The sequence below is a fragment of the Lonchura striata genome, chromosome 16, assembly GCF_046129695.1.
Source record: "Lonchura striata isolate bLonStr1 chromosome 16, bLonStr1.mat, whole genome shotgun sequence".
Taxonomy (NCBI): Eukaryota; Metazoa; Chordata; class Aves; order Passeriformes; family Estrildidae; genus Lonchura; species Lonchura striata.
Genome location: NC_134618.1, coordinates 14,761,877 through 14,782,648, shown reverse-complemented (window position 1 = coordinate 14,782,648; position 20,772 = coordinate 14,761,877). Strand labels below are relative to the sequence as shown.

Genomic DNA, 20,772 nt, shown 5'->3' with positions numbered 1-20,772 from the left:
ATTTGAGGGAGATGACAGCAGCAGCATAATGGGGAGGCAATAAAAGCAGCTCTTTTTTCCTTTCAGGAAACCAGCAGGGTAGGGCATTTAATGCCTCCCGTGCTGCTGGGATTTCCAGCTACGGATGAGCAAGACCTAGGAGCAGTAACTTAGCTAATGTAAATAGTTCCTTGTAGATTGTTAAAGCAGAATCCTTTTGTAGTGGAGCTTCATTGTGCATCAGCTGGGAGGTGCCCTTGGATCTGCCAGGACTAGCAGAGACCAGCTCCCAACAGCTGGAACACACCTCTGGAGAGTGCTCCTCAGCTCCATGTGTTTGTGTTTATTTAGCAGTTTGTGGCTGGTTTTACTGACTCTCCAGCCCAGGTAGTTAAATAATCTCTCTGATACTGCAACGCCCAGGAAGAGAATTTCTGTTCTGCTGTGAGGACTCACACAGTGTTGGACATGTGTGTTGACCAAGGGTGGGCACAGGATTCACTGCCTGAAACAGTCTGTCCTTAGCAACTGCTCTGAGTGCAGCCTGTGTAACACCCTGGCTGTGGCCTGTGGTGGTTTTTGTAGTCCTGTGTCTGTGAAATGTTGGTTTGCCTTGAGATTAGTGGGTGGTACAGTCTTGTTAATCTACAGGACTATGGACCTGGAGAGTTAACATACAGCTCTTCTTTTCTTGCTTTTTAGCTCATAATTCATTCATTTGTGAACTTTAGTAGTCTCAGAAGGGATTTGTGCTGGATGTGGAGCATCTCTAAATCCAGCCACCATCTAATTTCACTGTTTTCTGCTCTGATATCGTGGTGCTTACCTCAAATGCAGCCTCTTTGCTTTTCTGCTATTTTAACATACCCAAACTCCACAGTGGTCACTGCCACGTGACATGGATGAAGTCAGGCTGGACAACTGTCATGAGCCTGGAAGGCTGCCCTGGGTTTTCACTTCTGAGAGCTTGCTGGGCTGGAATTGGCTGCAAGGCTACACGTGGCTGTAAACAAAACTAAACCCAGTTTTACAAAGACTGTTGCTGGCTGCCTGGAAAATCTTTTGACAAGTGGTCATCTGTGGTGCTGGAGCAGTAGGGAGGTAGTTGCAGTTCTTCTGTGACAATGCTCCTCCTGCAGCAGTTGTTGGGTGCAAAAGGCAGCTTATTTTTTACTCTTTCCAGCAGAAATTGGTGCAGAGCACAGATTTGTTGCTCAGGTGTTGGCACCTGTCTTAAAAGGTTGGTATTTTGTTCTGGGTAGGTAAGGACATTTAAGACTTTTCACTGTGAGCTTGGCTTGTTGGCCCAGTCTGGCTCTAAACTGGGCTTTTGTGTATGTTTGAACCCTTAATTGATTGTGTAAAATCATCTTTCAAAGTGCCTGACCGTGCAATAGGAGCATGTGTCAAATATTTGAGTGTTAGGGATAGGCTGTGGCAGTATCAGCTTAAGCTGCAGTTTAAAATCTTCCCCCTTCTTGCAGTTTATTTTACCACCTTAAATCTGTTCTCCCAATTCCACCATGCTGGATATGTGGAGAGTATCTGATCTGAATCCTACAAAAAAACATTTTCCAGGGCATTTCCTTTCAAAGCTGTAAGAAATGCTGGAGGAGCTTAGTGTGAGGGGGGGAAACAAGGTATGAGAACATGACTATCCTTAACAGGTATTGAAGTGAAACCCTTCTGAACATGAAGCCACAGCTTCTGGCTGCTGACCTTTGGAATTGTGGCAAGTGCAGATGCTGAGTGTGGCCCTAAAAAAGGGCATGGCTGTTGTAACCAGAAAATGTGACCTGTGAAGTCATTCTTTTTGGAAGTCACTCACTCTGGGATGTTTGACACGTGGAAGGGTCGGTGGCAGGCTTTTAAGTCAATAGTTCTGAAAGTGCTGTGCAGATTGACAGAGACCTTTTTTTTGCCAAGGTGGGCTGCTGCAGTAAGTCAGGTTTTTTCCCTGTGTGCCACCTCAAGGTCAGGTCTCAGCTTTTGTGTCGTCAGCAGCTTTGTGAACAAGGTGGGGTATGCTGTGCTTGAAAGCAAAGTTTTTTGTGGTAAGTTCAGGTGACATTTAAAATAAAATATAAAAATACCCGCTTTCTTTCCACATTTTTTCCTGGTGGTGCATTATGCTTGTAACTTTTTCTGGAGCACAGCTTCCCAAGTGCAGCTTAGGTGGCTTCCTGAGTGGCTCTGATGGGCAGCTGCTCAACATCCAGGATACCATCAGAGCCTGTCAGTTCCTTGTGGTTTTCAAGTCCTCAGGCTGCCATTGGAACTAAACCTGACTCTGTGCTTTCCAGCCCTCTTGATTTTGGTCTCCTTAGCCCTCACTGCTGCTTTTCACAGCACTTTCCTGGTTCTGTGCAGCCTGGGTCTCCCTGCTTTCAGCGCCCCTGCAGACAGGGCTGTGAGCTGAGCAGGCTGCTGGTTGCTCAGTGTGAATGTCAGTGCCACTGCCTGTCCCAGCAATCTTAAATCCTTTATTTCTGTTTCCTCTCCAGTGAAAACAGTGCTGAGATGGGAACCTGAATGCTCCTGAAGACATTCATCCAACTTGTTCAATAACTGCTTAAAAGGTTGCACTTGGATTTCTTTGTTCTGTTAAGCTCTTTAAAGTGGCATTCAGGATGCCTTAAAAAAGAAAAGAAAAAAGGCAGGAAAACTACTGAGGATTTGGAGAGGAAATGCTCTGTCCTTTCTCCTGGAGGGATCTGTGAAGTACAAGTAACAGAGGAGCACTCTGCTAGATATCCTGGGGCTCACAGGGCATTTCTCCTGCACTTTTCCGTGTGGCTGCTGGGTTTCTGGAGAAAAGAAGGCAGCTGCAATTAATGCTGTGTGGAGCTGTGGCAGGTATGTGCAGTACCTGGGGGTTTGTGGAGTCCAGCTCTTTAAATTGGTGACTGAATCTTGGTGCTGATCAAAGCAGTGATCAACCCCTGGCTGTGAGTTCAGGGAAAGGAAACTGGAAGTAAAACTCACTCTGGAAGCAACAGAACTGCAAATCACATGGTTTCACATGCTCTTCCATTCATCCCCACCCTTATAGCACAAAATTAGAGCAAAACATTTCTTCCAAATGATGGTTTGGGAGATAGGCTGTGAGCAGAGCAAGGCTGGGTTTGTGTGTAGGTCCGTAGCCAAGTGCTGAGCTGCTGCTGTCTGAATTGTTGCATCAACATGAAATGCCAAGCTGGCACCTGTGTTTGTGATGTGGGAGGGAGGTTTTGGATTTAGGGGATTACACTGGATGATCTTACACATGCCAGAAGTCTGAGGCAGGCAGAGTACTGCCCTTTACAGGAACCAACTCCAGGATCTCTCTTTCTCCCTCAAAACCATGATTTTTCACTTGACTATTAAAATGAGCTGCTCAAGATAAAGGCATTAACTCTCCTTTCCAACTAGAATTTGTAGATTTATTTTTTTTTTTTTTCAGGACTCAGTTGAGGGGAGGGAGAATGACAGATAAAAAGGTTTCTACCTCTTGTGCAGAGAATGGTTTTTTGCATGCATCAAAACAAGGAGTCTCGTGCTGCTCATGGAGATGGAACTCTGTTATTTGCCAGAAGGACTGATGGGGGTCGTGGGAAGGCACTGAAGTGTCCAGAAGTTGACCTTGATGCCAATCACCAGGGAATAGCTCAAGGAATGGGAAACTTTCATTTGTGTTGCCCGGTTTTGGAAAATGAATGCAGCTGTTTCAAAACAGTCTTACATCTTAGAGAGTAGCTCACAGAGCAAATATTTTGCAGGTTTGGGAAGGAAGACTGGTGCCAATGTATGTAGCCAGCTGTTAGTGAATTAGGTAAATCTGGGTACATTTCCTTCCTCTTGTACTTTGTGTTTCAGATAAAACTGGTGATTGGGTACTTCAAACAATTATGATTAATAATTATGATATTGTGACCTTGATGAAATGAGCTGCAAGTGAGGTTGATGAGAAGCTTTGTGATGTACAGACAGCCAGGATGCTTCCTGTAGGTCCTGAGCAGGCTTAAAAAATGGGGGAAAATCTAGTTGGGGATTTGAAGCCAAGTAATCCCTAAATATCTGCTCTCTTGATTGCTACTGAGTAAGCAATTTTCATTAGCCTGGAGCAGTGACATGGAGATGTAACCTGTCCTGTGTTAATCTGTAGCCTCTCTTTTTTGAGCATCTCTTGATGTGCTCTTGGTCACACTCCTGACTCTGCAGTTACCAGTGGTGAGCCTGGGGGGAGAGGGCATCACTCCCTTCAGTGCTTTTCTCCTTGGGTAAGAGAGGCTGAGGAGCAGGGAACTTTTGGGAAGTAACTGGAAGCTGTGATTGCTGCCAGCTTAATTGCTCATTTTCACCTTCATTCATGACCTGCCCTGGAGCTGCTGGAGCCAGTTACAGGCTGGTGTGGTTTTGGAAATAGTAACTGCTCTCCTGGGATACTTTCTGAACTGTGTATGTTGGGTGTCTTGTCTGTCAGGGAGGTGAGCATTCAGGTTGGGTTTACTTGCCACAAAATACTTCTTGTATTATATTGTCTTATGTTTTGGTGTGGTTAAACCAGTTCTGTGGCTTTCTGCCCTGGAAATATCACCTGGCTCTTTTTTATTGTTCATTTCAGTTTCTGTTCCTTGATTTTTCTCACATCTCAGGAATCCTGTCTTCCCCTTCTCAGAGTGTGTGTATTTAAAATCCTGTGGTAAACCAAGCCAGCTGCTAATGTGGGAAACACTGGGAGAATACTTTATAACTCACCAGCCAGTTCTGTTATTAAATAATCTTCAGGTTTGTTGTTTCTCTTCAGCACATGCTACAGGTCCAAACATTGGTGGCAGAGCTGCGTGGATGCTCTTGTCCTAAGTCTGCCCCTGGTCTGTGCTGCTGAGAGGAGCTTTTGGCCAATACCTGTAGCAGGTTGTGCTGCTGGAAACCAGGTGGTCTTTCCTGCAAGCCTCTGCCCGCACACTCCTGCCTTCAGAGGCCAGGGTAAGGCTTTTGGGCTGGAATCGATGCTTTTTCCACTTTTCCCAGGCTTGGAACTGAGCAAACCTGCTGGCAGAAGCCCTGCTGCAGCCCCACGTGTTGCCCTCTGGCTCTGTCCCTTTGCAGCGTGTGAGGCAGTGGCAGTAGCTGCCCTGTGCATAGCAAATAGGATTTGTTTGTGCCCAGCAGTTCTTGTTTGGCTTATGATCAGGGGATTTCTAATTTTCACTTGGGATGATGCTGCTTAACACGATCAACCACTGTTAAACTCCCCCTGCTTTTGCTCAGTGCCTGTTACAAGGAGCAGCCCCCAGCAAATGGTGAACCCTTTGAAATGTCTCAGTGAAATTCTTGACAGTAAGTCAGGCTGGTTTATTTCCCTTCTGTTGTGCTTTTTTTATTTTTTAAGACTGAATTTTTAGCTTTTCATTTTGGTGGTTGTCATAAGCCCTGCATTATTTAAGTGGCTTGTTTTAGCAGCTTGAAATAAGCCAGAAATTCACCTTGCTCGCAGGCTACCAGCAGACACGTTTGCTGCCCGCAGGCACAGAGTAGGAGTTGATGCTCTTCTGTCAGTGTAGGTGAGCAACAGTGGTGTTCTGTGTGGGGGAGAGGCTAAAACACAGTGATTTGATGTTGCTGACATCTCTTTCAAGTTGCTCTTTTTTTTCCTTCCCCCCTGATCGTTTGGGACCTCAATTCCTACCTCCCCTGCTTTCTGTCTAGTCCTGTTGCCTTGAGCTGGAGCCAGACAAGAGCACTTTGAGTCTAGTCCCATCTTGGGGATGTGGGAGTTTAAGATTTCAAATGCTGTAAGTGGGGGGGAAAAATACATTACACCATGTTGAGAAGGGGGGGTTCTCCCTTTGACTGTCAGTTTAAATTCCAGCACCATCTGAAGATTCTCATCACAGCACAAATGTGGGGTGGAGGGAGCAGATTTGAGTTCTGCTCCAGTTACTGCAGTCCAGAAACGCCTTCATATATCAGGAGATTAAATATATGCACAGCACCGATGGTGGATATTTTTAGGTTAAGCTAAAAATATGTCATGTGGTGTTTAAAAGGATTTTGAATGGGTTTTGGAAATCCTTGTGTAAGCATTCTGTGTGCTCCTGAGACCTGCTTCACCTCGTAGCAGCTGATCCCTTACCTCATAGTAGTGGTTGGAAGCAGTGGTTTTGTGGATGATATTTTTGCATGTTTGAGGAGCTTGTCCGGGAAGTCCCTGTGACCTCAGCTGTCAGCCTGAGGTCTTGTCAGTTCAGAGAACTGTTAAACCCAAGTCCCTGGTGGGCTCTGCTTTTTCCAGTAGCTGTTATGTTCTTCTCTGAATTCACTGTAGGAAGAACCATAATGGGGAGGATTTTATTGTCTGCACAGTGAAACAGCTTGGGTGTGCTGGGCACTGCCCAGGCTCCCCAGGGAATGGTGATGGCCCCAAGGCTGCCAGAGCTCCAGGAGCATTTGGACACTGCTCTCAGGCACAGGTTGGGATTGCTGGGGTGTCTGTGCAGAGCCAGGAGTTGGATTGATGATCTTGTGGGTCCCTCCAACTCAGGTTATTGTGTGACTGAGTTATGGAGTAATACAGAGGTGAAATTGGGTGGGATCACATCTTCAGCATGGTGGGTCCTTCCTGCACAGTCAGGGAGTGTCTTAGAAGTCATTATGAGAATTTTGTGTCTCCTGGATACTGCTGTAGGGATTCGAGTCCCAAATCCAGCTTGATGTGCTGTGATGCAGGTGGGAGCCTTTTAAGAAAATAAGAAAAAATGAAAAAGTTGGGAAAGTGTTTACCTGACTGCTTTGCTATTAAAACAGTTCAGGTTTCCTGTCCTTGACTGTATTGCAGGAAAGCTCATGGGCATGTGAGAGCCTGCTTAAAGGTAGCCTTATTCTTTGCCTATAAATAGGCTCTGAAATCACTGAGGTAGTGTGGAATAGCTTCTTTCCATCTGTCTTCCTTGCTTTTTTATTATTGTTTATGTAGGGCAAGACCCCAGGGTGGCTTTGATCTTGTTACTTCACATTCTTGGCAGCCTGGTGCTATAAACATGAATAAACTTCTTATTCGTGCCACTAGATGGAACTGGCCCATGCTTATGGATATTTGTTTAAACTACAGCTCTGTATTGAGTATTGACAAAATGAATTGCTAGCTCTTGGTGGAAGCTTGGCTTTTACCCTCAAAGCAGGGCTTTATTAAACTGCTTGGGGTTTTATTCAGTCTGTTTTGAAGTAGGAAGAATTGCCAGTTCTTTCCAGCTTTGGCTTTTTTTTTTTTCAGTTGTTTTTGTGGCCTAAACTGTGTATTACAGCTAATGCTATTTATTATATTCCTGCTTTTAGTCTTTTGGTGATGTGTGCACACTTTTTTCTATGGTAGTGCAGATAGTTTTTTCTCCCAAATTTAATTTCAGATTATTCCCTGTACCTCTTTCTTGCTGCTGAAGGTTGAAGTGTGCAAGTTCTTCTCTACAGTAACTGGAGTAGCCCATAGAAAAATGACCTTAGTTTTGTGGCTTATCCATCATTTGTGGATCTGAACAGCTGGGGTTTAGCCAGCACTGGACAAAGCACCATTTGATCTATTTGGGAGAAGATTTTTTTTTTTCTTGGTAGCTGTGCTGAGCATTTGCAGTGTAGTAGCCAGCCTGTGAAGTAGCCAGCCCTGCTAATGCAACACAAGTCCCTGGAGGGGAGAAATATCCAACCACTCAGCTTTGCTTGGAGCAGATCTGAGCAGACACCTGTCCACCCCTGTCTGCACCACTTGATGCTGCAAGGGCTGATTTGTGGCTCTCACAAATGTCCTTGTTCCTCCCCAGCCAGTCTCAGAGTGATCCTTTGCAGTGTTTGCTTGGTGACCTTGGCCACACTGGGCCTACCCCTGCTTTCGTTTCTCCCCCTTTTAAAAGAAGTGAATTGATTTTGTTTGCTAAAGGAGTCAGGCAGCTAAGGATGGAAAAATGCTATGCAGGGTTAGGTGATTGCTATGCACAAGTACCAGGGAAAATACAGCTGTAATAATGTGGATGTGACCTTTTACAAAGGTCAGAGTTTGCACAAGTTTGCACTTAGAGTGACCCAGCTCCTGAGCTGTAGCACCTACCTGGGATGATGGAACAGCACTTTCATGCCACTCTGGCAAATAAAGATTTATTTCTCCTTATAAGGCAGAAAATAAAAAATCTAGTGGATTTCCAAAATCTTGCTTTTTGGATGTTTTCACAGCACCAGTATGCCCATGATAATCTTGGGGCTGCTTACTGGAATTAGGATGTGCTACAGAAGTATCAGGGCTCGAATACAGGGGCAGTTGCATATTTGTGCTAATGCTGGTTGGAAGAGGCCTCTTGCTGTTCCCTCATCCAATTTCCCACTCAAAATTGGACAATCACCAGATCAAGGATCAGGTAAATGTGGATATTTGTAGGCAAGCCTTGAAATCTTTATGCTGGAGGTTCCCTCTGAAGGAGGTTCCCTCAGGCACTAAGCCCATGATACTGGGCTTTTATAAGTGCTAAATTATACATTTTAATTTTTATTTTATCTTGTGCATCTGAATTAATTTCTTCATTTTACTGTCCTAGCTGCAAATCCTGTTCCCTGCAGGGGAAGTTAAGTAGAATTACTGAGGGGGAATTCATACTGCTCTTGTATACTAGCAAACAGGATTTTATAGCAGACCCACCATTTTCTTCCAGCTTCTGCATCAGTAAATATTTAATAGTACAGATTCCTCTGTGCTGCAATGAGGAGATGAATACTTTCCAATAAAAGGAAAAAACTTCCTTTCTCCTTTCAGTGATCAAGTAGTGCTTGGACTTCCTGTATGTGTTCAGCCTCTCTGTGATAGTGGGAATGGAGAGCTATAAGCTGATGGAGCATAAAATAGAAACCTCCTGTTTAGTGTGCAGTAATTCCTCTGGCCCCTAATCCTGTTTGGGAGCCTCTGGCCAATTCATTGTGCCTCTCTGAGAACAGGTGGGGGTAGCAAAGCTCAGCTTCAAAAAGCCCAGTCTTGTGAGGGAACCTGATTCCTGTCATGTTCTCCTTTTGGTGTGAGAGCAGATGGTGTTTCCTGGAATTTGTACCAAACCCTTGCTGTAAATCAGGGAAATCTCTTCTTTAAAATAGCAGATGGTGGTAAGGAAGTGTTCTCTGGAATGTTCCTGTGCTGTTTCACAGTGCAGGCACAAGCCACACACTGGCACTGCTCTGCCTGGGGTGCAGCTCCCTTCTGCCACACCAGTAATGTGAGGATTATGGAAGTGAGCTTGGAGCATCTCTGGTGGCTCTGAAGTTGTGCCTCAGCTTGGCAGCACTCGGGGAATTCAGGTTGGGATGATGGTATCCCTGTTGGCTGTTCCCCTCCAGGCTGTGTGTGACTTCCCTGGCACTGAGTGTGACAGGGATGGTTGATCTGGGGATGTGAGATGCAGGTGGGTGTGGGGATGCCCTGAGACAGCTCAGGCAAGGGCGTTCTGCCCCTCTCACCAATTGATGGTGGCAGAAGCTGGACTGTGTGGGTTGGTGCATTGGATTTTTGGTTGGAAACAAGAGGAGGTCCACATACTGGGATGGTTTGAGTCCTGCTTGGATAGAACTGCATCTCTCCTCCTTTTCTGTGATTGCACAGCTCCTCCAGAGAGACTTCTCAGGCCTAATGGCACTCTTCAGTTGACTGACTGTCTTAACTGTTGGAACACAAGATAACAAACATATCTTCTTTCAGGCCCTGAGAGGGGGGCACAGAAAAATACTCATGTGGAGAGACTGCTGGGAGAGCCAGGAGAACCCCTAGCAGCTAAATCTTGAAATAACCCCTTAGGATGAATCTGAGTTTGCCTGACTACCTTGTGGTTTTATTTTATCTTCCAGTTCCTCATGTGAGCCTGACTGCCATGCTGGGGCATTGACACTCTGGGGTGTAGCTGTTTAAAATGGCAGAGAGAGGTGGGAATGAAGAAGTGATTAACTTGAACAGCTTCAGCAATCACAGAGGGAAAGGTGAGTACTGATCTGTGCCTGTTTCCAAAACACTCTTGTGGAACTCTCCTGAGCAGGAGGATTCACAGACACTGAACTTCCAGGGAACTGCTGGAGGTCTGTTCTGTCACATCACACACTACTGTTACACTGACTTAGCCACCTACAGAAACTCTTTCATGTTATGCAGGCATGCAAAATATTTAGCTCTTGTCTTTCTCATGTTGTACTGCCTCAAGGGAGATGGCTGACTTCTTGGGAACACTGTGTAGAGGTGTTCCAGCAGATCCAAGGAGGATCCATCTTTCTGAGAACCCCGTAGGAGACAGGCTGACCCTAACTTTATGTCCCTATGAGGGCTGTGTGCATTGGCACCCGTTCCCTCAAGAGTGGAATTCAAAATGAGGCTTTCTCTGTATGCCTGAAAGGTGATGAACAAACACTCACACTAAAAAATAAGCCAAAACATGTCAGATTTTAGGGAAAGCATAGTTGTATGTTCTCTGTGCAGTACAAAAACCCTCTATTTCTGCCTTGAATATCTCTCCTGTGTTCCAGCAGCTGTTGAGCAGCATCTGTGTTCCATTCTTGACAAACCTTGAGGCACGAGGTTGTCATTAATAGCAGGGTATCTTCTGCACCCACCCACAGCCACCTTATCAAAGGTACTCCTGCAGTGTCTCACTCTTTCAGAAGAGGCTGAATTCTACAAAGACCCTTATCTCTCTGCTAGAATGCAATGCACTTTAACAAAGAAAATGCAATATCCCTGAGATACTGAAAGTTTAGGATTTTTCTGCAGAAGTATTCCTTACATGCCTTGTTTGTAATAACTTCTGCAGCAGCTTGGCTTGTGCTGGAGTTTAGGATTGAAGATTCTGTGTGAGTGTCAGTGGCTGTCCCTGCAGTGCTGTTGTGATGAGCTGAAGCTGTGCAGGTGTTTTGCTGGAGGCTGAGGGATGCAGGAGTGGTTGTAACAATGTCTTGCAGAGGAATTGGTGACCTCTGAATGCTTCTTCCTGCATTGCAAATAGGAAAATTGCTTTCTCAGCTGTTTCAGTGCTACATGTGCCCTGTAATTCTACTTATTTACCTTGAGCCAACAGCTAACTTCAACTTTACTTACTGTTCTGCAGACTGGATAAACCACAGAGATGAAAGTCTTATCACAATATCAGATTCCTCGGATGAAGATTTGCCTTTGTTGCTGGAAATGCCAGAAAAGCAGCAGACTGAGGAAGATGATGATGATATAATCATCTTAGCAGAGGTAACTTTTCATTGTTGCAGCTGCTGTGCTGTGTTCATGGCCTGTATAGCCAAGTCTCATGCCAATACCTGATGCATTCCTCTGAGTCCTGCCTCATTATAGCAATCTACTTAATAGTCTGAAATATCAGTGAGATTATGGTATTTTGCTGGCATTAATTTATTTAGTCTTATTTTGGCTACAGGAGAGGAGAAACAGTCTGTAGGAACTGCATTGTGTAGTTTAAGATCTACTGATGAAGGCTGTAGCTCCCATAAAGTCATCTGTTTGAATCCAGCAATATGGAGTGCTTTGCAAGAGGACTTGATCTTCCATAAAATGTTTTCAAACCATGCCTTGTTTGATTTATATATGTGCTCTGTATGCTTCATATTTCTCTATGCTATTTGCATTCACGTTGGGCTGTTGCAGGCACTGACATTTTTGCAGCATTTCATATCTATCTTATATTAAGAATATATGCCACTTTCCTGTGAAACTAACCAGAAGCACTGAGAAAATGGGTTGCAAAGCTGACCTTTCTGCTTCTTAGTTGAAAAACAGCAGCAGAGAACACTGAGGCTCTGTTGGCATACAGCAGTCTGTCTGCCAGAGATTAATATTTGGAGCTTTGGTTCCTGCCTGTTTAAATAAATTGGTGATAACACAAATATGTCATCAGTTAGCTCTTCCTTCCCAGACTATTGTACTGGAAGGGAAGTGGATACTGAGGTGAGCTTAGGAAATTATTCCACTCTGAAAGTCCTGTGCATCCCCAGTTCTGCCAAAGGTTCTTGTGGCACCTGGGTTGCAGGTGATGATGACACAGATGTGTGGGTTGCAGTTCTGTGCTTTATTAAGCATCTTGCTGAACAGACTGCTTATCAGTTTCCTATCAGAAGTTTTCTTAGATGCAGAACTATCTGGAGCAAGGATTCTGACACGCAGATAAAAATTCCTACTTTCTCTTGTTGCTGTTCTTTTCAGACTGCAAAGCAGCAGCCTCTGCGTCCCAATGTCATCAGACCTGCTGCTCCATGGCAGGGTACAGATGCTGTGGGAGAAGGAGGATCCAAAAGTGCTGTGGAGTCTTTGAGCACAGACCTGCAGAATTCAGCTCTGCCCTGTGAGGGAGATGGGAATAACCTCACGGTGGACAGCAATGCTGGACCAAGCAGGGAGGAGAGTGTGGATGTTGCCTTGCAGCAGCCAGGACCATCTGAGCTGAGTGGCCCCAGGTCTGAACTTACAGGTAACCAGGAGCCTGGCCCAAGTTTGCTGCCACTGATCAAGATGAGTCCACAGCCTGCTGATAACACAGAAACCATTAGTCTGGAGAATGCAGACCTTCCACCTCAGCAGGAGGAAAGGATGGAAGCTCGAGAATGGCGAGGAGAGAACTTGGAGCCAGAGCAGAAACTTGAAGGAATAGCTGCTAAAACTACCACGGAGCCGGAGGAGATCCAGGAGAAGGGCCAGCAGGAGCCCCGGCACTTCCCACCGCCGGAAGATGAGCCACGGGCTGTGGCGAATGGCCGTGCTCCTCAGCAAGGGCAGCCAGAGGCAAACCCGGCCTCTCTGAGAGCTCTGCAGGCTCCAGGGCCAGCCTTCCCCCGGCCCGAGCCGCAGCAGGACGGCATCCCCGGCCCGGCCTCCCCGCAGCCGGCACACCCCCCTGAGGAAGCGGCTCTGCAGGCAGGGAGGGACAACGAGCAGCCCGGGCCCGCCTTCCCCGCTCAGGGCTCGCAGGAACTCGGCTCGGGGGATGTGCCAGAGCAGGGAGCTGCTGGGCAGGAGCAGGACCTCACTGCGCTGCTCATCAGAGAGACAGTAAGTATTCCCAGGGCTCCTCTGCCTCCTGTGTGCCTGATGTTTTCAGACAGGTTTTGCAAGGTGTGTAGAGTCTCACATGCTCAGAGCACACGGCTGCAAATCCTCTTTGCTTTGGCTGAGTCTCAGCCATGCACCAGGTGAGGAGCATGTGATGAGCTGTCATGGAAAACTTTCATTTAAGGTGAAACAATTTGTGTCTGTTCCCTGAAAGTCCTCTTGGATCTGGTCTGGTTTTATCTGGTTTCCTAACCCAAAACTGTAGAGCTGGTTTAGGATTGGATATAAAGCTAAATGAGCAAACCTGGGACACTAAACAGTGGCAGAGGGATACAGGGTGGAGTAGAGAAGTTTTAGAGACACGTGGCTGAGAGCCAGGACTGCTTTCAGCTGCCTCTCCTCCAGGAATGTGGTCCATGCCCATGTTCATGTCACCATGGTGGCCAAGGGTAAGGGTTGCCCTTGCAGTGTGGATTTCCAAACATCAGCACCAAGGAGTAACTGGATAAGCACCGTGAGGAATTGTGTATGTAAACTCCACATGCTCCATGTGTGAAGCTTAGCATGAGGGACACGGGCTATGACAACAGCCACCAAGGACTCTCCTTATCCTTTGGTATATTCAGCAGCTTGGGCAGCATGGTATATATGTGATAAGCTAAAAAAATTGTGGTGATTCATGTGTGTGATGTTTGCACACCCCTCCCCTTGATTGCTAGGTAGGGCTTGTTGAATATTTTTTCTTGCATATGGGCATGTTCTTATGTGTCTGTATATTCCACCACCACCCCATCCCCTCCAGTCTTCCCTCCACTTGCCATATCTAATTCTACTTGGGAAAGCTGGAGCTGAGGAAAATATTTTTTTAAGTAGCAGTCTTACAAATTCAGTTCTTTCCAAGTAAGACCTCGTTGATCAGTGCCTTTGAGATGGGTAAGAGGCTGTTCTTGCAGTCCAGTCTTGCAAAGCAAAATACCACATGGTAGCAGTACCTGTACAGAAACCCCAGAGAGAGCAGCAAACACTGGGGGAGCCTTCACAGAAATGCCACCAAAGGTTTGTTGTCTGTTCTGCTCTCATTGCTGGTGTGTCTGGGTTCATTGGGTGGGTGTGCTTGCTGTTGGTTTATTTTCTTTTGCTTTGGAATGTAGTATTTCAGCACATAATCTGAACTCCTTGCAGAAGGTAAATATTCCCTTTCCTTATGTTGTAGTTCATTCCTACAGAGCCTGAATCTCTCTAGGCCAGATGCTCTTGGCTTTTGCCCTCACTCTTCCTTTGAGAAAGAGCTGTTAGCAGTCATCCTGTGGAGCAAGGCTGGATGGCTGTAAAGGATCTCTTGACCCTTTTGCCCCAAGTTTCAGGATTGTGTTGGTTAATTACATGTAATTATGCTGTGTCTGTTACACAGCTTCTCTAATACCTACATAACCTTTAGCTTTTCCTGTTGTAGGAAGCAAGATTCCCAGATGTGAAGAAGGAATATATTGAAGAATTAATCATCATCAAGAACTGCTGTGACTTAAATGTGTAAGTATAGAGGCAAGAACCACAGTGTGTCATACAACTGCAGCACTTTCCCATGTCCCCCACCTGCCAGGGATCCTGCTTTACAGCAAATCCAGGCTGGGCCTTCAGCACTGCCTTGATAGTGCCACAGAGCACAGATTCTTTTTTTTTGTTGTTGTTGTTTTTCTAATTAAGGTGGTTTCAAGTCCTTTCTAGTTATGTTGTGCTGTAGCTTCTCTGCTTTTAAGATAATTTACTTATTTAAAGGTAGTACATATAATTTTGTCTCACCAATTACTAGGGTTCTTAAAAATAATGAGTGTCAGGATTAAGGTGTTAAGATGACTGCTATAAAACATAGTATGGAGATGGGTCGGTGAGTTTTGGGTTGAAGGAAATCATTCCCTCCTTCATTTCACTGGTTTTTGGACTTTTCCAGGTAAAGTTGTCACTGGATTGGAGTAAATTATTTAGTGTCATGATGTTGGCTTTTATCCCATTTACTTGCTCAAGTAGCAGTGGTGCTGTTTGAATTCTCTCACATCACTTTTTGGGGATAGAATGGAGCAAACACATTTAGGATAGGATTGGTTGTAGAGATCTGATGAGGGACTAATTTTATTCAAACTGAGCAGAAACGTGAGCAAGAAAATGAAATAAAAGGAAAGGAAAAGTAATGTGAGGACTTGCTTTCCAAATTGCCTTAATGTTCATTATGCTGGAGATTTCTGGGAGTCATGTTAGAGTCAGAAGTTTAAAAAAAAAAGTGATTAACCTTACAGCTGAGTTGCATCATCTCCCTGCTCTTCTGGGGAGAGCTGGGGAGCAGAGGATTGCGTGTGCTGGCACCAGCAGCTCCGAGGGGAGATGGTTTGAAGTAAATCACTTGTGACTAGGGTCTGATGCTTGGTGGCCTCTCTTTCTCCCTCTGCAACTGTCTCTGTTATCTCCAGCATGTCCAGACTGGTTACTGTGTGATCCAAGAATGAGGAATAGGTGTTGGTTGCCAGAGTATTCATTTGTATAAATCCAATGCCCTTTCCAGCTAACTAGGGCACTAATTAAGCAGCATTTAAGTGCATGAGGCATAGAATTAGTCAATGGGCCATAAGTAAGTTAACTGGTGAGGAACTAAGGATGATCCCATCCATTGGGCACAGATTTCCTATTCTGCTGCTTTGCCTGTGCTGTGAAGTTGTGTCTCCCAAGTAGGGCTTCTTGGTTAGAAAGTCAACAGACTAGAACTTCTTTCTGGTGTTTCAGAAGTGCTTTCCCTGCAGTGGTGGAGCAGCTTTGGGGTGCCCACACCATGGACTGGGTGCACCTCAGGGTGGATGGCTGTGGTGGGAATGTAGATGACAAACAGAGGCATTCCTTGGGGCAGTTGGGCTGTTGAAGGTGTGCATCTGGCTGCAGGACCCTCCGAGATTGTGTGAAAAAACTCGGGTTTGTGTCCTGGGGGGATTTAGCAAAGCCTGATGGAATTAAATCCCACTATTGGCTTCTGTCAGTCTTAATGTGTTCCTTCCCTTTTTGCCCCCGAAATCTTTTCTCTCCCATTGTGTGCCACAGACCCAGTGAGATGAAAAGGTGCTTCTAGGCTTCCCTGTAGGCCAGCTACAGTGTCTGCTCAGCGGTGCGTTACCCACTTACTGGATGATAAAGATTTCTTCTCCATATTTTTATTCCTTTAACCAAACCATCTTTTGAGTTGTCACTGCAGCTTTTGTGTGAGAACAAATGGGTCAAAGCACTGGTCAGCCTCGCTGGCAGGGTCTTTTTGATCTCCATGGTGTGTCAAGCTGAATCAGGTTTGAAATATAATAACTAAGGGTGAGTGGTTTTGGGCAGGGGCGAGGCTTTTAACCAGCTCTGTGTCCTGTGGTGCAGATATTAATGAACAGTGCCGTGAGTGTGGGTGTGCTGTGCAGCAGGACCCACTTAACTAATTGTCACACACTGGAGGTCAACGTCCCCCAAAATCCTCAGCGTTGAAATGGCAACATGCAGGAGAGTTCAAATGTACCCTGGGCATGCCCCAGCTGAAACCCTTTCCTTAGAGCCATGATCTGAGCTCCTTGAAGTTTCTGTTTTGTTGGATTAAAACAGTTATCTTTTACCAAAGGGATGGCAGGAGGTGGGAGCTGGAAGCTATTAAATGCTCAGTGCCAAGATATTTGTTGTTTTCCCCCCAAAATGATCTTCTTAAAACTTTCAGCTGATGTGAAAGGTAAGATGTGGGAGCCCCTCTTAGCAGGGTGTCATCTATTCAGCTTTTGTGTGCAGGAGCATTCACACTCAGTCAAAAGCTTCTGGCTCAATATGTCAATACCTGATTAAACAAAAAGAAATGCCCCTGCTTTGAATGTGAAAGCAGAGCTAAAGTAATCGTGCCTTGATATTTGGTTAATGCTTCAAGCCAGTTCAGATTTCTTAATTAGGGACTGATTTCTGACATCAGGAATGTAAATTAGCTGCAATTATATCTTTGCTGCAGCCTAGCACCTTCTCATTCCAATAGTTTTACAAATGTTAATTGCTTGTCCTGGCTCTTTTCAGAAGGATCTTATTCTGCAGCTGGGGAAACTGAGGAACAGCTTGTGTTACTTGCTCCAGCCAGCACAGCTGCTTGGTGAGGGTTGAGAAAAAGCTGTGGGAGCCTGATTTAGATGCCCTTTCAGAAGGGTTTCTGGAGTATTTGTGGTTCTCCACCAATGGAGCATTTGAAAAACCCTTGCTGAGTCTTTCCTAAGCTAAAATACTCAGTTAAACTACACTTGCCTGACAGTTATGACTGCGGTAGAACCTCAGATGTGCTGCATTTACAGGGGCTATTAGGCAAGTTTTCAGCAATTTTAGTGGTTATTTTCTAAGTGCTGTTCTCACCAGACCAGCTTCTAGTGGAATTTGGCTGATGCTGGTGTTATTGCAAGCTTTGTTACAATTAAACCAGTATTCAGAGTTTTTATTCCATGGAGAAACACATCTTAAACATGCTTTTGCCTCTGCTTTAATCATGGAATCACAGAACAGTTTGGGTTGGAAAGGCCATTTAAAATCACCTTGTTGTAGCCCCTCTTCCATGGTCAGGGACATCTTCCACTAAACTATGTTGCTCTGGCTGCTTTAATGTGAAGGTAGACTGAGAAATGAGGCCTTGATTCGAGTTTGACTCTGTAATAGTTTGTTGAGGAAGACCTGACCCTTTTATGGGTTTTGTAGGGATTTTTGTGGTGCTTTTTTTCTATAGATGATTAGTAGCTCATCCATAAAAGCTTCATGTATGTAAACTTAATTATTGAAAGTCAAACCTATTTGCTTTTCCTTCTGCAGCCACACAGCTGATTATTTTTCATTTAATTCTCAGTCATTTACTTGCATTTTGCTCTAGTCCAGGACCACCCTTGATCCTCACAGGGCAGGTTTTGATTGTGACCTCATAATTACCTGATAGTAAAAACTGGACAAATGAAACATAAACGTGAGCTCGCCAACCCTAAAGTAATTATATTTATCTTTTCAGACTTTGTAACTTTCTTCTGGAAAATCCAGATTACCCAAAGAAGGAAGGCAGAGTGGTGTTAAACCCCAGCAGCAGCCTGCTTGCCAGCCAAGATGAGACAAAGGCAAGTGAGAGTATCCACATCTCCTGCTGCCTCTGGGCAGTGTGTTCAGCCTGAGTGGACCTTGGGATGTCTGCTTTGATTAGTGTGTGTTTGCAGAGTGCTTGACTGAGCCTGGCTTTCACTGGAGGCCTCTGGGTATGTGTAAGGCAGTGTTAAATAGCAATAATTAGTTGCTTGCAAGATGACTTCCAAGCCTTTCCTGTTTGGCTATGCCAGAGCTGCACAGTGTCTGCTCCTTTGCCTCCAGCAAGCCCCTCTGCCCTGCCTGCCTGTCACTGCCCCATCTCAAGTGTTCATTTTGATAACTGAGACAAGAATTCCACAATCATTCTGTCGCATGAAGTAGCCTTGGCCCTCGGGTCTCTCCTGTGAGACCTTTAGGCATTGCCCTGCAGCCTCCTAACTGCAAATCTCCCTACGGGTGCTTGATTTTATTTGTGTTTTAAAACATCCATTTAACAAAAAATTCTCTCTGATCTGCTTTGAGGATGTTGTGTGGCGTGAGAGAGATGTTGAATACCTCTTTCTACTCTGGACCTTGTGCAGGTCACCTGCAGAGGTGCCTGGGCCAGTAGGCTTTGCACCCACACTGTGCTAAGGTGCTCAGAGTTGGGTGCCACATACTCTGAATTTTGGATGGTCTTGCAGAATGTCATGATCACTGAGAGCATTTGTGGCATTACTGTGTGTATTTACAGCATCCTTTTAATCCTTTCCATTTTTCCCTTAGGTGCCTAAAGTGGACTACTTTGACTTTTCCAAACTTGCCCCCCTTGACCAGCGGTGCTTTATTCAGGCAGCTGATCTCCTCATGGCAGACTTCAAAATGCTGAGCAGCCAGGACATCAAGTGGGCACTGCACGAGCTCAAGGGGCACTATGCAATCACACGAAAGGTGCTCCAGTTCAAGTCTGTTTTCTTTCCTGGGCTTATCTCCCGTGTCTGCAGAGAGCACTGTGATGACTTTGGCCATACTGTACCATCTGCTGCTGTGTGGTTATGGGTTTTATAATAATCTTCCTTTCCTTTTAAGAAGTTTTAATCCATTTAGTAGAGATTTTCAAAATTTATTAGCCAGACAGAATGCTGCAGGAAGTTTTTACTTTCCCTAATAGGAGAGCTGAGGAAACAAGAGCTGGCTCATGGTGGGTGATACATGAAACTGAGAAGTGTTCCTGTATGTCATCACTGAAGTGCAGTATAATTGCCAATAAACCCCTGACATTTAGTTAAAACATTTAACTGCTGCTGCTGGTTAACTGGCTGCATAGAATTAAGAAGTAGCCAATCCTGCTTTGCCTTATTATAACTTGTGGCATGAGTCCTGTATTCTTTATAAAAGAGCTTCACTGTCATGGAGATGCAAAAGCACTTGTTTGAAGTATCAGCAAACTGAATGTCATTGTGGGTTCAAGTTTTTGACTTAGATCTGTTCCTCTGATATGCCCTTGCTGAGCTTGTTTCTCTACTGTTCCAGGACTTAACTAAAACAAAAGTTGTTGTCTGTTCTCTTGTTTGATTGAGCACTGAGTATTTGAACCTCACCTTTTTAAACAAAAAGCCAAACCCAGCAACAAAAAAAGAAGTCAAACCAGCTCTGTTTAATACAGCTGGTGCTCACTTTGATATTAACAGCTCTGCTGTTATGAAGTATCATTCACTTGCTTTGTTTTATGGAATAATTACTTTGAGTACATAAAGCAGCAAGGTGAGCAGAGGAAAGATATATATTTGCCTCTCTTTAGATTTGACTGATCCAGTTTTGGATCAGTCCTATGCCTATGTTTGTACTGTGCTTCAGCTTGAATTAAGTGCTCCTGCTTTCTTCCAGGCACAGGATTTAAGCCTGTATGTTGTTTTCTAGGCCTTTTCAGATGCTATCAAAAAGTGGCAGGAGCTGTCTCCTGAAACCAGCGGGAAACGAAAAAGGAGGAAAGAAATGAATCAATATTCTTATATAGACTTCAAATTTGAGCAAGGTAAATGCCAAGCTGTGTATCGTGCTCTCTGCATCATTATTGTAGGCAGAACTGGCTTGCAGCTGAAAGCAACTCTTGAAAGAGGATGTGGTCCCAAAAGAGCTGAGTTTCTGCCACTGGTATCTGTTTTGGAGATGCTCCTCATTAGCACCTCTGCCTGGTAGAGTGCTGTGTGAGCTGCTGAAAGTCTGCAGCTGGTGGTGTATGCAGGAAGAAGGATTTAAACTTTGTTCTGGCTGCTCCATCCCTTTTTATTGAGCTTTTAACTCTGCTTCAGGGGATGTGAAAATTGAGAAGCGCATGTTCTTCCTGGAGAACAAGAGACGGCACTGGAGGACCTATGACAAGCTCTCCCTTCTCCCACCTGTGCGACTGGAGCAGGAATTCTATGAGCAGAAAGTGAAAGAGATGGCAGAGGTGAGTGATAAGAGCTGCTTTGATCATGTGCAAATCTTCAACAACTGTTGAAGTTTTGGCCCTAAACGTGAAAAATCTGTCTCTTACAGTAATTCAAACACTGAACCAAATATTGAGTTACTATGTTTTCCCCTTCCCTACCTGTTACACATATGTCTCTTCCCAAGTAACTCAATTTTAAAGGAAAGAAGCCAAGCACAGAATTTCCTATTTACGTAAATAT

General features: G+C 45.0%; 1 protein-coding gene across 3 annotated transcripts in view; it reads left to right on the top strand.

Moving 5' to 3' along the window:
- Positions 1–20,772, top strand: part of RNF216 (ring finger protein 216) — a 76,574-nt gene that overhangs the window by 4,750 nt on the left and 51,052 nt on the right. For 2 of the 3 annotated variants that reach the window (XM_021549583.2, XM_021549576.2), the window contains 8 exons: positions 9,832–9,960; positions 11,076–11,209; positions 12,176–13,018; positions 14,472–14,548; positions 18,051–18,153; positions 18,884–19,048; positions 20,018–20,132; positions 20,410–20,549. In XM_021549583.2, coding sequence (XP_021405258.2) covers positions 9,894–9,960; positions 11,076–11,209; positions 12,176–13,018; positions 14,472–14,548; positions 18,051–18,153; positions 18,884–19,048; positions 20,018–20,132; positions 20,410–20,549 — 1,644 coding nt within the window. In that variant the 5' untranslated portion in view covers positions 9,832–9,893. Of the gene's footprint in view, positions 1–5,212; positions 5,302–9,831; positions 9,961–11,075; positions 11,210–12,175; positions 13,019–14,471; positions 14,549–18,050; positions 18,154–18,883; positions 19,049–20,017; positions 20,133–20,409; positions 20,550–20,772 lie in introns of those variants that run through there. The other variant, XM_021549586.2, reaches the window with a different exon arrangement.